The sequence below is a fragment of the Quercus suber genome, unplaced genomic scaffold (assembly GCF_002906115.3).
Source record: "Quercus suber isolate HL8 unplaced genomic scaffold, Cork oak 2.0 scaffold_74, whole genome shotgun sequence".
Taxonomy (NCBI): domain Eukaryota; kingdom Viridiplantae; phylum Streptophyta; class Magnoliopsida; order Fagales; family Fagaceae; genus Quercus; species Quercus suber.
Window position 1 is genome coordinate 653,257 of NW_027069539.1, and position 17,447 is coordinate 670,703.

At 34.9% G+C, this 17,447-nt stretch overlaps 2 protein-coding genes across 3 annotated transcripts; both read left to right on the forward strand.

The window, feature by feature from the left end:
* The first annotated feature begins 1,267 nt into the window (after positions 1 to 1,267).
* Positions 1,268 to 8,847, forward strand: LOC136067469 (BTB/POZ domain-containing protein NPY1-like). 2 transcript variants are annotated; one of them, XM_065773379.1, is made up of 5 exons: positions 1,268 to 2,155; positions 2,237 to 2,323; positions 4,814 to 4,883; positions 5,906 to 7,084; positions 7,980 to 8,847. In XM_065773379.1, exons 2-5 carry the CDS (start codon positions 2,262 to 2,264, stop codon positions 8,517 to 8,519), a joined length of 1,851 nt encoding a protein of 616 aa, XP_065629451.1. In that variant the 5' UTR covers positions 1,268 to 2,155; positions 2,237 to 2,261; the 3' UTR covers positions 8,520 to 8,847. The 2 variants fall into 2 exon arrangements, with proteins under 2 accessions (XP_065629451.1, XP_065629450.1); XM_065773378.1 differs by having other exon boundaries at positions 1,268 to 2,323.
* A 1,486-nt stretch (positions 8,848 to 10,333) lies between these two features.
* Positions 10,334 to 16,555, forward strand: LOC112011618 (uncharacterized). The gene is made up of 7 exons (XM_065773412.1): positions 10,334 to 10,555; positions 11,817 to 11,962; positions 12,825 to 13,026; positions 13,796 to 13,989; positions 14,845 to 14,998; positions 15,465 to 15,629; positions 15,800 to 16,555. Exons 1-7 carry the CDS (start codon positions 10,334 to 10,336, stop codon positions 16,247 to 16,249), a joined length of 1,533 nt encoding a protein of 510 aa, XP_065629484.1. The 3' UTR covers positions 16,250 to 16,555.
* Positions 16,556 to 17,447: the final 892 nt, after the last annotated feature.

Consider the following 17,447-nt stretch of genomic DNA (forward strand, 5'->3'; position numbering starts at 1 on the left):
CCTCGTTTCATTTTTAATAAAAATGTACACGATTTGAATCCCCTCTACTAACAATTAATTATAAAATAAAATAAAATTCCTATTTTCAAAAATGAGTTAAAATATGATTCCACAAGATCCAGTTTCATTTAAGTAATGAATTTTGGTACCACTCTTGTGGCCCACATCGAAATAATGTTTTATTCCTAGATGTCCAGTCAATTGTTGTGCCTCAACACATTTCGAAAAGAACCAGCTATAGCTCTAGGAATAAAAAAAAAAAAGAAATCTTTTATATGAAAAAAAAAAAACAAAAAACAAAATTATAGGTTTTGGCTGGTATTGACTAATACGGGATGTGTCGAGCAAGTTTTCAATAAATACCTAACAAAATATCAACTCAGTACCGGATGTACCAGTTCATGCGTGACTATATTATGATTATATATCAAATTATTATTCTAATTTGTATATATATATATGTGTGTGTGTGTGAGAACATTGCTCTTTCCCAATTTCCAGTACCTAAAATGCTCTCAAAGCTCAAAATGACAAAGTCAAGCTACGCGGCAGACACAGAGACATACATATATAGTCACAACAATTAGCATAGCAGCACACTATAAATAAATCCCCACCATGACTCCACACACACACACACACAGCCGCATTGCTAGCTTGTAACGTGGACTTTTATAGCTCAAACATTTGATCGGATTCATTAGGTGTATTTTAGATTTGGTTTTTGTATTATTAGATTATATTCAATTTTGAACTTGGTTAATTTACTTGGTTTTCAATACACTGACAATACATAATTCACACACGACTTGGGAAAGAAAGTTGAGGATTCTTTAAAAAGAGAGAGCATAGAAGAATGAAACCAAAACCAAACGACCATGTTGGGACCCCAGATAAGTACTCGTCGTAATGTGCTTGGTAAGAGCATATTATTATTATTATTTTCTTCACTCTCACTTTTGTTGTTCAAAGAAAAGGACCCAAATTTATTTGTATCATCTCAACCACTTTTGTCAGTGCCATTAGTTGTTGTTTTTTTTTTTTTTGATCCAAAAAGATTAACAAAACTGACAGGTGACACCTATATTGATACGATAATAATAAAACAGAGCAATGGAACACACAACACACAAGAACATTAAAAACTATAGTTGAGGTAAAACTAGAAGTGGTAGACATGAAAATAGAGAGAAAAAGAAAGGGTAAAAGGGTAAGAAAAGAAGGGGTGGCGTGCTTTAACGGCAGAGAAAAGCTTCTTTTAAAAGAGGAGAGAGAGAGAAAGAAAGAAAGAAGAGTAGAGGTCTGAGCCACTCTGTGAACACAGTGCTCTGCTCTCTCTCTCTGCTCCACTACTACTAATACTACTAAACACTCACAAAGCCTAAGCCTTTTCTCTCTCTCTCTCTCTCTCTCACTTTCCCTCATTTTTGTTTTGCTGAAAGAATTCAGGGCTAGAGGGGAGACAAGGGCATCAGAGGGCTTGCCCAGAGTAGAGCGTATAGAAATAGAGAGAGGCATTGAGATTTGCGCCAAAAAAGAAAAGATCTTCAGCGGATCAGAGTGATTTAAAGCAAAGGCGGCGACAATTTATGAGAGTTTAGAGCTCGTAGAGTAGAGTAGACTTGGAGAGAGAAACCCAACCAAAAAAAAAATTTAAAGAATTCGGATCGTTTCTCTCTTTCTCTCTCTAACTCTCTGCTTTCATGCTCTGCTTTTTTTGCTTGTTTCTCTCTCTAAAACGCTGACGCCAATTACTTTCTCGCTTTCACTCGTCAGGCTCAGAACTCAGACGCTCTTTTAATATTTGTTTCTGTATTCCAAGCTTTGTATTCTCTTCCTTTCTTTCTTTCTCTTTCTGACGCCATTTTCCTTGTGTGTTCTTCTGAGAAACCATTGCTCTCTCTCTCTCTCTCTCTGTTCCAAAGGATTTTAGATATTCCCTTTATTTCTTTCTTTCTTCTCGACCAGCGTCATCAATGCCATCATAGAGCCTTGAAATCAAACTATGGGATAAGCACGAAGATCGAGACAGTAACATAAAGTTGGAGACTTGTCTCGGTCTAGTGTTGGTGCTGGTTGTGGTTATCATGTTCCTGTGGAAGCCTGCTTTTAGATAAAAGAAGAAGAAAGAGGAAGAAGAACCGCCATTTCTGAAGTGGGTTTTTGGTTTCTTCAACTGGGTTTGTCTCAAAATCGGACATTTCAGAGTGACAAATTTGCTATTTGTGCTACTCAGGAGGGGTATTCAGTGGTGAACAAAAATGAAGTTTATGAAGTTGGGTTCCAAGCCTGATGTGTTTCAAGCGGAAGGGAAAACTGTCAGGTGAGTCAGTGAGTGAGGGGTTTTTCCTTTACCTCAAATTTTAAATTCATATACAAGTTCTTTTGTGTGCTTTTTTTGGGTTCATTTTTTGTTTGATTTTGGACTTAATGGTAATGCTATACTGGGTTTAAGTTTTCTTTGTAAGAATTTTAGATTTGCTTGTATTTCTTTGTCATGCTCTGGCAATTTCAGCAAAAGCTTACACTTAATTCAATTTTGAGATTTGTATGTGAAGCGGAAAAAATGTAAAGCAGACATTTCTAACTTTTGAAAATTGTAAAACTAATCAAAACCTTTTTAAATTCAGTTGAAAAACCCTGTTAAGTACAAACTTTAAAAAATAAAAAGAAGGTATGGATGTGATATAATCTTAAGTCCATTCAGGAGGTGGTCCTGCCATTGAAAGGTGTCATCTTTGTGAAGAATTTGTGGCCTAGATCAATAATATAATGTCATATGGGAGTTCCAAGTTGTTTTTTGGAGTAACTTCTTTATACATACAATGACATTAATTCCACCAACATTTACAATTTCTACCTTCAAATAGGTTGTACTGGTGATGCTACATGCAGATTTCCATTTATCACATCATGTGTCTAATTGGTCAGAGGAAAAGTTAAACCTGTGCATGGATGGTTTGACCATCACCAATCCAGCTCTGTTGCCTCAAGGGCATCTTTGATAACGAAGTGTCATAACCTCTTGCATGTGCACTATCTTTGTCTCGTTGCATAATGAAAATCAGACAAAAACAGAGCTAATTTGGTGGTTAATTCCTTTAATTATGGGATCACATGTTATTATGCAAATTACATTTTTTTGGGGGGGATTGGGAGGGGTGGGGGCCTTGATTGTGATGAGTTTTGTTTACTTAAGCGAAAAAAAAGGGTGGTAGATATTGGAGTGTTATTGCCCCATAAAATGAGTTTTCAGACCTTTTGGTTCATATCTCACATGCATGCTATGGTTTTGATTTGGAAATAGGTTTTGATTTTAGATTTTTGGGAACCAGAGGGGTGGGTTTTCTTGACCTTTGTCTGTAAATGCAATTCAAATCCATTCATATACTTAAGCATCAAGCAGAATTTGTATATGGATTTTAGAAGAAAGCTCTTTTCTCATCCATTGGGCTTGTTATTTGGGTTAGGCAGTCCTGGTTCTCAACATTTGTTTCATTATTCTTTAAGACATGTATCTTTAAACTACGATCAATTGAATGATCATGCCTGCACCAGCTAACATTCAATTCAATCTTGCCAATAGCCTTGTAGCTCAACTAGCACCTCTTGGAAACACTGAATACGTCCATGGTTCAAATCCCAACTTTTGAATTATCAAACAAAACAAAAATTACTCTTCTTTGAGTTGTTATGCTCTTTGCATTTAAGACTGGATGAAAATTGTGCTGCTATTTCACTGTAACTGTTATTTGGGTTATCAACTGTGTGTAAGATCAAGCAGGGCTGTTAAAGAACTGAGTTGTTATGAACAGCTTAGACTTGGCTCAACAAAAAACTTGTTTATATTCGCTTTGTTATCAAACAAGCCAAGCTCAAGCCTCATCTATTAAACAAGCTAAGCTCAAACGTAATAATGTGTTCATGAACAAGCTTGTGACTATGAGACACATAAAAATATGCTTATTAGACTTGAGATCATATTGTGCAAAGTTGTAAATAAGTATATGAGATATCAAATTATTATGTGTAATTTTTTTGATGATATAAATAGTTCATGTCATAGTAAAAATTCTATAATTTTTAACAATATAAGATTGGTGAATCTAATTTATAAATTCATAAACAGAAATCATTCTATCTAATTAACTTTAACAATATAGTTTCTACTTAAATTTAGTTATTAATTTTTAGCATGAATTTTTGAAAGGGTAATTTTTTTTTGTCATGGTGTATAGTATATATGATGGAAAAAATAGATTATTCAAAGTAGCTTGTGAAAAGCTTGAGCTTGTAATAAGAAAATGATCCAAGCTTAAACATGTTATCTAGCTTGGTGACAAGCTCAAGCTTGGCTTGTGTTCGAAGTAAAATTAAATGAATCAATCTTGAACTTTTAATACTTGGCTTGACTTATTTACAAGTACAACCCTAGGAGCAGGGTGAGGTCCTCTAATCAAGGTTACACCCAGCCCTTCCTTATACCTTTATATTACATATTACACTATTTCTTTTTGAGATTGACGCCTGGTTCTATGGTCTTTGGATATTTAAAACATTTATAAGGAGAATATGTTCGGTAAAAAAATAAAAGAAGAATATGTTATCTCTGTTGCGTCATGTAGTGAAGAGTCAAAACTTACAATTTATAATGATATTACCATCAAAAGAGTCATAACCTCTTTATAATTTTTTTTTTAATATTTTATTTGAGGTTAAAAACCATGAGATGGTCACATGCATTTCATTTCATTTTTAACTTTGTGGTCTCCACCCTCTTTAATGGCTTAGCATATCATGTCTGTTCATGCAGGTATGTGTCATCTGATTTGGCTACAGATGTCATCATAAATGTCGGTGAAGTGAAGTTTTACCTTCATAAGGTATGGTGTTATGCTTTTCCCTCAAGTGGGTTGAATTTAACATTATCTTAGCTAACTGAATTGTTTTATTCTACTTATCTAAATAAGAATTGGTTCAATGTCTTATTATTTTAAATTGGTCATGCTTTCCTGCTTTGGTGACCACCTGTAAAAATATTCAAAAGTTATGATATTTTCATGGTAACTAATATGCCAACTGTTCTGAGAGGAGATAATTTTATCCTTTTTGCAAACAAGCATGTGAATAAAGTGAAACCACACTAACTCGACATTAGAAGATTGGGTGACAGGTGGCTACATATGCATATCTTTTACAAAATTTACAGGTTTCTGTTTCATTGAAAAAGAATATGAAAATAGAAAATAAATAGATCATTTGCAAGACTGGAGCTATTTGTTTAAGGGCTCGTACAACATCAGTTAAAGCATCTCTTTCCAATAATCCGATCTCAAGTGAAATCTATATGTTCATTGTTGTGATTGGAGAAACATACCTGTAAACATCATTTTGGAATCTATTTAATGTTGTGTTTTTAGATGGAGATACTGTTTTTGTTATTTTGAAGGCTTGACCAAATGGACAACAGTCAAACAAATGATCAAATTAATAGGAAAATAACTGTCTTAATAAGAGGCATGTGGTATATGATCTGTGCTTCAACCAAGAACAGGGAGCATAGGTCTCCGAATTCGGACTTTATAAAGTCGTCATGGCTGGTTGAGGTCTCTTCACAGGCTGTGTTAGTACCACCCAGGAAACAGCAATGTGAATGGCATACAAAGAAAGATGATAACACTATTTCTTGGAATCTTTTTGTTCCTCTTACATAGTTGCCTAATTATCACTTGTAGAAACTTAAATTATCATCTAACGAGGTTACTGACAAAAAGTTATTTGCTCTGTATACAATATGTCTCCATGAGCATTAAAGATGTATTCTATCCCCCCCCCAAAAAAAAAAGTGATTATTTTCCACCAGCTGTATATTCTGGTTTGTAATACTTTGTCTTTGTCTTTGCAGTTCCCTCTCTTGTCCAAGAGCAATCGCCTGCAGAAACTAGTGATGAAGGCCAATGAGGAGAGTGATGATGAAATTCACATGGATGATTTTCCTGGTGGGCCAAAAGCCTTTGAAATTTGTGCAAAGTTCTGTTATGGAATGACTGTTACTCTCAATGCATACAATGTTGTGGCTGCTCGTTGTGCAGCTGAGTACCTCGAGATGACTGAGGACATTGATCGAGGAAACCTGATATTTAAAATTGAGGTATTTCTCAACTCAAGTATCTTCCGTAGCTGGAAAGATTCCATTATTGTTCTCCAAACGACCAAATCTCTTCTACCATGGTCTGAGGACCTGAAAATTATTGGAAGATGCATAGATTCCATTGCCTCTAAAACTTCTGTGAACCCTGTGAACATCACCTGGTCCTACACATATAATCGGAAATTAGCAGAGCCAGATAAAATTGTCGAGGATGGAGTGAAGTTCCCTCTGAAATTTGAATCTGTTCCAAAAGATTGGTGGGTTGAAGATATATGTGAGTTGGAGATTGATCTTTACAAGCGAGTTATGATTGCAGTAAAATCAAAGGGAAGAATGGATGGTAGTGTAATTGGGGAGGCACTAAAAACTTATGCAGTTAGATGGTTGCCGGATTCTGTTGATGCTTTGGTTTCTGATGTTCATGCCTGGAGGAACACATCTTTGGTAGAAACGATTGTTTGCTTGCTGCCATCTGACAAAGGTGTGGGTTGTTCATGTAGTTTCTTACTGAAACTATTGAAAGTTGCAATTTTAGTTGGAGCAGGTGAGTCATCAAGGGAAGATTTGATGAATAGGATAAGTATGAAGTTACATGAGGCTTCTGTTACAGATTTATTGATCCCATCTCGGTCTCCTCAAATTACTACATATGATGTTGAGTTGGTGCAATGCATTGTAAATCGATTTTTGATGCATGAAAAGTCTAATTGGGATATGGATGTTGTTGGGAAGAATGAGAAGGGGGCTGATAATTTTGTCTTGGGGCATGGATCCTTGTTGAGTGTTGCTAAACTGATTGATGGTTATCTTGCGGAAATTGCACGTGATCAAAATCTTACCCTGTCTAGTTTCCTTGACTTAGCACATACAATTCCTCAGTCAGCAAGATTAATTCATGATGGATTGTACAAGGCCATAGACATTTACCTGAAGGTATGAACTGTTGGATTTTATTATGCCATGCACACCAAATTAGTATATTTAATTATCCGAGTTAAGCTCTTGAAATATATATGCGCAAACTGGGTTATGCTTTCTGAGTATCAGTAAAGTGGCCTTTTCTCATGTATTATTGTACAAGAAAATTACTATAGAAGCTTAGGTATTTCAAGTTCTTAGGGCTCTGAGTAGACCAACCAGACATTATCTAGCTATGGCATTAGACTTATATGCTCTGCTGTGGTATGCAGAGTAATTTTTGTCTGATAGCTTCCAGCATCGGATTAAAGTGGAACATTTTCACTGCTTTGCTTCTGATATTTCCAACACAAAATATATAAGACTAACACTGAAATATTCTAACGCTGAGATTAGAATTATACTGATGCATTTTGTTTTGTATTTGGCTAAGGTGTTCCAGGCTCCTTTTTGTCTTACTATTGCCTGTACACCTGTAGTGCTCTTATCTCACATGTATTTGGTAATCACTAGAATAAGTCCCTGGGGTTGGCCACCACAAGGGGTGGTTTTCGGTTTTCAAGTTGGGCCAATGCTTGCTGAGGTGTCCTGATTGCAAATTGAAGACTCACTCAAACCAACTCCTTGGGGTTCTTTTATTTATGTTTCTGGGAAATGCTGTTATTTTCTTTTTGTAAATGTTATCTTATTTGTGTTTTCTTGTTCAATATTGTCGATACATCATTAATCAAATAAGACAGGGTGAAGATTTTAAGTCACTATAATACCTCAACTCTTTTTGATTTATAAATACATGGTGCTCTCTTGTGAGTGTGAACCAGACAGCTTAACTAATGATTTAGAAGATGCAACCTATATGGATTTGAACACATTACCTGAATGAATTTCTGATAAATGATTGTGTTTTCAGGAGCATCCTAATTTAACAAAAGTTGAAAGGAAGAAGATATGTGGACTTATGGATGTCAAGAAACTGAGTATGGATGCGTCCATGCATGCTGCACAGAATGAGCGGCTGCCACTTCGGGTTGTTGTCCAGGTTCTCTTTTTTGAGCAGGTTAGAGCATCTGCTAATGTTCGATCCATTAACAACAATCCCCGTGATGCTTCACGTTCCACGACAAATACAGATGAAGAATGTGAGAAGACAGCAGCTGAAAGCTGCAGAACCCTCAAAAAGCAGATGAGTCAAATGAGGATAAAAGAGGAGGAGTTCCAGAAGAACGGGAAATTGGCTAAGAAGAACAGCAAAAATGGCAGAAGTGGCATTCAGTTACTGCCATCACGGTCACGTAGAATATTTGATAAGCTGTGGGTTGTGGGTAAAGGGCATGGAGATAACAAGAGCTCTGAGTCATCTGGGAGTTCTCAAAGCCCGACTTCAATGGCTCCTGGAGACACCAAGTCTTCTGGCTCATCATCAAGACACAGGAGGCATTCCATCTCCTAGAGGATTTTGGGGGCTCATTTCAAACTAAAAAGTGAAGAAGATTCATACTGCTTCAAGTGTAAAAAGTGGTAGGTTTTGCCATAGCTGATAATGGGTATTAACCTTAGCTGCAGTGCACAATATTCAGAGAAGGGGGTTTTCTGCAGAAAAATGTAATGAGCTTTTTGATTGCTTGATCTCTCTCTCACATCTGTTGGTTTCAAATGTAAGATCATCTATCCTATAAAGTCAATGTAGGTTCTTTATGCTTTCTTAATACTTATGTTTCCTTGTACAGGATCTTGATCCCCTAAATTAAAGGCCGTAATGATTCAAACTTTCCCTTTCACTAGCTTTCTCTGTGGTAGTATTTTCTCTTCCAATATCTTATTACCAATCCTCAAGATTGACACGAGCCATTTCTCTTACCTCAACTTAACATAAAACATGTTTCCCAGAATGTGATATGACACTACTCAAATGTGATCCAAAATTATCCTCGCTATCCTCTTTTTCATTTACCCCCCTCGTATGCTGCTATACTAAGTATGATATGTGATACAGGAAAACAAGTCTAAGAGAGCCACATTAGCATAAGATTAGACAACCTGCCAAATCATCGCAGCTTGAACGAATGACTTGGGACACGTTGGACGGGGCAACCAATGAAAGGCAGCATGCTTACTCTTAGAGCTTGGACCTCAAATCTCGAAGCTCCTAGGACAAGCATGACCTGAAAGGCGACCTCTTAGTCTTAGGCACACAATCCTCATTTATGGGAAAAAAACGGTCTAGAGGCCAAGAACCTCGCCCATGATAGATACAACCTTACTAATCACGCTCATAACAACAATATCAACTAGACCATTAAGTTCACTATCAAAATGAGGGCTACAATCAAGAAGCGTGCACTCCCCAAGTCCTAACGAGCTTAAGAAATTAAGGTATACAAATATGAGTGCATGTGCATGATACCTCCTAAAAGCTATTTCTTGGTGAGATCATCATACTTAAGCATTGAAGTGCTACTTCCTTGCTAGAATGTGGTATTATATGTATCCAGCATATGCATCCGTCCACTTACATGTAGTACCCATGTAAGAGGGTGAATACATGAATCAAATACATGATAGTTTTTCTTTGTTGCTACAGGTCAATCTTGGTTTTTGCAAGTATTCCATTGACATGTTGAGCAACGGACCATTAATTTATCATCAAACTGCATCTTTTCTTGTGGCATTAGGACACTTGTTAACCAAATTTAAATATATAATAATCCAAATATATAATGATCCAAATAAAGGGAAAATTCTAATGTAAATTGTATTTAAAAAAATGTAGTGTTAGAAGAAAAGACTAAAGAGTTGAAGCAATAAATGTGATTATTCAATAGTAATCAACTAATTCTCTTGAAATTTAAATTGTGAGTGACACGTTATTTATCTACGCGAGACTTCACGCATGGTTTTCATTAGTGAGGACCACGACCTATTTTATATCAATTTTTACAATTATTTTATGTGATAAACTATACTCGGTTATTTGTTACTTTTACATTAACCAACCACTTATAATTGGCTACGTTGTATATGTGAAATAATACGAGGTTCTAGAATATTTCGGTTTTCACTTCTTGGAGGATGGGGATAGCCGCGAGTCTTGACTTTTGAGAGTGACTTTCCCATACTTCCTAAAATATCAGCCAAACAACCTCTGAATATTCCCTTTGTTGGAGTGTTTTGACTTTGTTTCTGTGTCTATCTCTCTCTATAAGAGTATTGTCTATAGACTTTGCACTTTGGTGCACACGAAGAGAGACCGAGAGACGATAAAAAATGAACGTCAGCTATAGTAAAAGAGCCTATATAATTGTTATTCTCATTATCGTGGCCAATTTTTCGCTGCCACATGTTTCTGAATCATCACAAGAATGCAAAGGGTGGCCAGTCCAATCAATCCCCATAGACATGCCCCATCTCCCTCGTGTACCTGGCGTCTTATCCACCGGTATGTTTACACTTTACACTAGTCTTGGTACAACTTTTCAGCACTGTTTGGTAGGCTAGAAAGTGTTGGAAATCACAAAAGAGAATATATAATCTTTGAATTATCAACGTTTTCAAATATTTCTACTATAAAATATTAGTAGGTGGAGTTAGTAGTCAGCATTTCATACTCCATTTCGTTGTCATTGCCATTTCCTAGGAAATCGAGTCTAGTGAGAATCTATTGTAAAAATGGAAGAGAAGTAGAATGCAAGAACCGCAGCTTAGCAAAATACAGTCAAACTTTGATGATTTATATAAAGTTGGTGATCGATTATTCCAAATGCTTGAACTCTTAAGAAATGGTAAATTTAATTATCTAATCAAATAATTCTAACGTAATGAAGTGATGTAATTGGTTAATATAAAAATTATTTTGATAATGAAAAACAATTTTTTTTATAAATAAAAATGAGTTTATTTAACAATGTAAACATCAGCAATGTAGCTTACTAGTTTTCTCTCATTTTGGACATTTGCTGTAGTTGTAACTGTTGTATATTAGGCTTTTTCCCCCCTCCAAAGTATGCTAATTGCTACATAATAAAGAAAAAAAATTTCCAAGTCAAACAAACAATTCCTTCACTCTAGCAAATGGTATTAGGGATCAATTTGACACACAAAATTCAAGTGAAGTGAATGCTCAATGATTTTTTTTGTTTTTTTTTTTTTTTTCAAGAATCAATTTGACAAAGTGAATGCTCAATGATTTTTTTTGTTTTTTTTTTTTTCAAGAATCAATTTGACTTTCAAAGGGATAAACTTGAATTAGATGATTTTTCAGAATAAAACATGTACTTTAACTTAAGAATTAAAACATTAAACTGGTATTCAGTCTAGTAAATGGTATACAGGACCAATTTGATACAGGACCAAATGGTATTCATTCTAGTAAATGCTATACAAGACCAATTTGAAAGTCAAATGATTTTTTTCTTGAAAACATGCATAGGAACCGATTTGATTTTTAAAGGGTGAACTTGAATTTATATAGTGAGCTTATACTAAACTATTCTATCACATAATGTATTATAAACTTTTCAGCAAAGCAAAATAAAATTATTATGTCATCATTTTGTTTCTTGTTTGAAACTATAGCATCTACTGCATCATAACCTTTTCTCTTTCTTTTTTAGATATAGAAAAATGATATGCATAATGGGTATATCTCTCTAATTGTGATTAACTATAGCCCCCTAAACAAAAATTCTCCACCAATGCTCAGCAAGTTGTGTTCTGAAAAGACTGTTAATTTATGTGTATAATTGCTCAGTACTGGAAGCTACTAGCGGCTCCTGATGATCCACGTTCCGGGGATTATGGATACTCCAAAGCTAACATGCAAGAATTTGGTGCTAAAGAAGGTTATGATGTATACAAGGCTATAGAGAATGCTGCTGATCGCAATGTTAATGTTAGGTAGGGTTTTATTTTATTTTAATTTAGCATGCTTATGTTATAGAAGCCACAATGGTCTTTTAGTTTTAGAACTGTTCTGCAAACTTGATAAGAGAAACAAGATGATGATGTAGCAGGTGGGTATTGAAGCTCACAACTCTTGCATGTAACTTGCAAATTTCTTTAGTGTGCGTGTGTATATATGAAAGTTTCTTTTGTAGTTTTAAGATGAAGGCAGTTTTCAACTATTATGTATGCAATATCTTATTGCTATAAGGTGGAATGATTCCCATATTAAGTTATTTGGTATTCAATAGCCTTATCCTCATGTTCCTCTAGGAGCTTTACTCTGTTGGAGGTGATCCCCCCCTTTTTTTAATCTCTTATACCATAATTGATAGTTATTGTGGAGTGGTCTCTATGCCTTTGATGGCTTCTGGTCACTTGACAAGCTAAAGTTTAACTCTTGATTTATTTTAAAGATGCGTGTGCATCTGTGTGTTTGAAGACTATACTTATCAAAATAAATATGCGACCATACAATGCAGATAATAGTCTGTGGAAAAAATGCTGAAATGGACACGAGTCTGTTTGGTGGTTTTGAAAAGCCAATTTCTAATACCAAGTTGTCAAGCGTGTTTTTTTGTTTGGAGAGGAACGATATGGATTTGGGAATTTCATTTTGCTTGCACCTTTATTAATAGAAAATGATTGATATATGCTTACATTCCCTTTTTATAGAATGATGCTATCTTCTATTTGCTTTAAAATTGTTATTTTTTTAATTAATGATATTTATACACCATTTACCTGCAAATGAAAAATGATCCTCGTACTTTAAATAGTAAAATCAACCATTCTCTATTTGATGCATATGATGCAGACTATTATCACACTCAGGAGTTTATCCTGACTATACCACAGAGCCATCCAACCTGGCTTCAGGAAGGCCAAATGTGAAGAATGTGACTTTGTTACTTAGTGAATGGTATGGGTCAGGCATAGTTCATGCAAAAGTTTGGATTTCAGATCGTCGAGATGTATATATTGGATCTGCTAATCAAGACTGGAAATCTCTCACACAGGTATTGTAATAAATCATATTTCTTGCATATTTGGTGATGACTATCAAGGGATAACTTCTCATTTTTGCAAAGCCAAATCATTTTGTAAGGATAGTAAAAGTAGGTTCTCTGGTGATTACATCTGTGAGGATCAAAGCACTTACATGATACTGTAAATAAAATTAATAAGAGTGAACAAGTCTAATTATCAATCATGCTTACTTCATTTATAAAAAGGTATAAGAACTTGAATATATATCAGCCAAATTTGATGGCTTCAAAGGTCAGATTCTCTCCTTTTACATCTCGCATGAATCAATCAATGTGGGATTTTACCAAGTATCTAATTGAATTTCATTTTGTTTCCTTACTATGTAGCAGGAGAATCAAATTAATTTATTTTAAAAACCAGGGTCTAAAACCATCTCTTCTTTTTGTGACTTGCCCTTGTTTAATTATTTTACTACTTCATAATCATCAACAGTTGCTCTATACTTGTGGGGAAATCCATCCTTCGTTGTTAGCTGTTGCCTGTTGGTTGATGTATATGTAATAACTAATAAGAGCAGCTACAAAATCTACTCAAGATATCTTCTTTTTTTTTTCTCTGTCCTTGTCTTCATCCCTATGCAGGTATATATTTATCAAGATTTTTTGGGGGAACTTTACGATTGCAAAACTATTTGTTTAAGTTGTATAGTTTACTCTTCTATTTATGTCGTGAGCTGTGAGCATGTTGGTTTTCTATAAAATCATGCCATAGTGTGTTCTGATTACCAAATGGTTATAGGTGAAGGAGCTTGGAATTTATCTTGCTGGTTGTCCAACAATAGCAAGGATGGTTGAGACCTGCTTTGACAACCTATGGAAACTTGCATTTCTTAATTCTTCAGCTCACACAAAAACAGTTTGGGATGAACAATGGCAAATTAATAGAACAGTTCCTTGCTGGTCATATTTCATTGATCCGAAAGAGAGGTGTAGGTATGTCAAATGCTTATTGTGAAAAACCATGTACCAGTTTTAATCATTGCAATTAATTTTATGTTCTGATATAGATTTCTCTGCCTGAAGTGTCTAGATTTTTTTGTTTATTTACCATCATATATTGGTGTTTTATGTCTTCTAGGGTTTATTTTGCCTTTGTAATTATGGAATTCCCGTCATGGGTTTTTTGTTAATGAAGAAAAAATGACCTATTAGTATAACTAGTCGCAAACTCACGTAATGTGTGGAAAAATATAATATAAATATTTTATAAGAAAATAATGTAAAATTTGTAGGTTAAATAATGCATGTATTTAAAGCTTTTTTATTTTTGCCAAACATTTAGTTTTTGCAAAAAATATTATTGAAATGTCTATGCCCAAGTTAGTGAAAATTGAGTTTAGCAAACTCTAGTTTCATGTCGATAGCTTCACGTGGATCATCTGATGTGGTATTTTCAAATTTCAATCAGACGGCGGCTATCTGCTTGGAACTTGCATTTGCTAAACTCGATTTTTACTTGGAATGCGAGTTTAGAAATATCAAAATAGCTTCAAGCAGAGGCTTTTCAATAATATTTTTTGTAAGATGTTTCATTAAGTTTAAATTATTATATAAGTTAAGAATTCTGGTTAGGAACTGTTTGCTTCACTTTGGGTGATTATAACCCTAGGTTTTCCATTTGTAGTTATCATCAAAATTCAAAGGCTGAATATTGTGCTTGGCAATGAGCAAATTATGACTTGATAACTATTTTTGGTTGCTGTATTGTTGGTAGACTTTGGAAGATGAAACTCTTAGGACAGTTTTTTTTTTTCCCCCAATTATTTGTATATAATTATGTCATCACAGGTCTCCTCTTCCTCCATATGTGGAGATTCCCCTTGTAGCTAGATATCCTACATTGTCAGATCCCTATATGTTAAAGATGTCAATTCAAACTCCTGGATACAGTAATTCAACTCTGCAGCCTCATTTCAACTATCTTTCTTTTGCTCCTCCAGAGGTAATTCTGCAATTCCTTATTTATTTTATTTTTTCCAAAGCTCTCATATTTCTGGAATCAACTATGATGTCTAAAAGTGTCATTTGGAAATTGGACTATATATAAACAAAGGAAAATTCATAATTTTAGTATAGAACTATTACAAATGATGATACATAACTAAAATTAATCATTTGGAATGAGATCTCATACATGCTTGTTAGAAATTAGTCCAAATTTCTATTTTGACTTTATTTGAGTTGACAAATGAAATGAGAATGGATAATGTTTTATTGAAGGATCAATACTATCTTTTCTGCTTTGCATTTGGAATTACATCTCTTCTTTTCTATATCTAATGCTGTTGTACTTCTATTTAAAAAATGAAAAATAAGAACCTCATAAATTAATAAAATTGATGTGTTAATTTTAACATGTTTATTCTGTTTTATGCTTCATTTATCTTGATGTGATTTGTGGTTGGCAGTTATTATTTGGAACATATCAAGCTGACGAGCAAGCGTGGGTGGATTCAATTAAATCTGTAGGAAGTGGAACGATCGTTAGAATTAATACCATGGATTGGCTTGGTCAATCTGAGTATATGACCCCAACAGTTTATTGGTCATCCATTTCCTCTGCAATATCAGAGGTAACTTCCAATGTCATTGCTTTATATTTTTTCCATACATATTTTCTTTTCATAAATAATTAGTTTGCAAATTAACATTAGCCAATGTGCTATAGGGTGTATACTCCTTCTCTAATAAGTATCCTACCAAGTATCAAAGTTTCATATTCGTACAAAGTTATAATTGTTAGGTAGTCTTCTCTAAGCAAGCAACAGTAAAGTTATTGGTAGAATACTGGAAATATTCTATCAGCAATGCAGATCAATACTTGAAGTCTCTCCTCAACTCTAACGTTCCCTGCTCTTCTTCAAAGTACAATGACTGTGCAGGCAAAGTTGAGATCAAGTACCATAAGGTTCCTGGTTTCAACTTGACAGGACCTGCCAAATTTCCAAATGGAACTAGCACAGGAAACATCTATCCTGGTTTTACAAGGGTCAACCATGGAAAGTATGTTGTTAGTGATGTTCGAGCCCATGTTGCCACAAGCAATCTTGTGTGGGATTACTTTTATGTGACAGCCGGTGTTAGCTTCGGGACTTACACACCTGACATTGTTTCACAATTGCAGCATGTCTTTGATGCTGACTGGAATTCACCATATGCTGTTCCAATTAAAGCTTTGCAACTGTCATTCTAATTCAAGATAATAAGATAAGTATACTAGACAATAAACAGTAAAAATATAAACAAACAAATAAATTTTGGTGACAATGACATACTTAAATTTTTTGGATTTGGTCTCTTCCAAATCGGGTAAGGATGCTTGAAAAATGTACATTGATATGAACAAGAGCTGATTACATGAGCTTGAATAAGACCCATCATAAAGCTTCAAAGACTTTTTTTCCCCTCTTTCGTGAATCTGTTATCTTTGGAGAAACTAAAATAATATGATGTAATATCTAACCTAAGAGGAAAACACAATTGTTTTCTGCTCATGAAATTAGATAACATTGTTGATATTGTTGTGGTGTGGTTGAGTTTGAGAATGAAAGACAATAGATAAAGTGAATGGAATTATATAGAAATTAACATGGTTTGGCTTAAAAGGCTTATGACTATAGTGGAAAGTCATAAACAACTAAATAGTTTCTATTAATGTTGTATTACATTGAAATTAATGTAGGCGTAGAGAGGGAAAATATCCGACTTATCACAACTACCAAGTCCACAAAGTATGGCAAATTACGAAAGCGCCACGTATTGTTACTAGGTTTTGCTTTTACTATTTAGAAAAACACAAAGATTTGCCAAGTGTCATTGAAATTAAAGCATAAAAAAGCGTGCAAAACCAATCACACATCGACGCGTGTAAGTAGTGACATAGGCCACACATCGACGCGTGTAAGTAGTGACATCGGCATTGACGCGTGTAAGTAGTGACATAGGCAATCCAATTGATTACTAACATATGTCATTTTGAAAATTAAGACATTTTGGCCGATCAAACGATGCCATTTGTCTTGGAGGAAAAGTCTTAAAGCTACTCCAATCAAGTTGTGACATGTGTCGCCAATCAGACTTTGTTATGTGTCGCTCACTCACCCCCAAACTCCTATAAGTAGAAGCCTTCCTAAGGCATTTCTACACACCAAGACATCTTGGAAGAAGGGTAGACGGGTATGTTAAATGAGAATGGTGGATGGGAATTTTTGGTGGGGATGGTAGATAAGAATGTTTGGCACTGAATGAGAATGGTAGGTGGGAGACTAGTAGGCACCAAATGGGAATGGTAGGTAGAATTGGTGACTCAATGTAACTTCAAGGAGGGCTCACGTGTGTAAACCTTGCCCTATGCCCCATAGTATTTCATGGGTACCAACTGCGCAAAAATG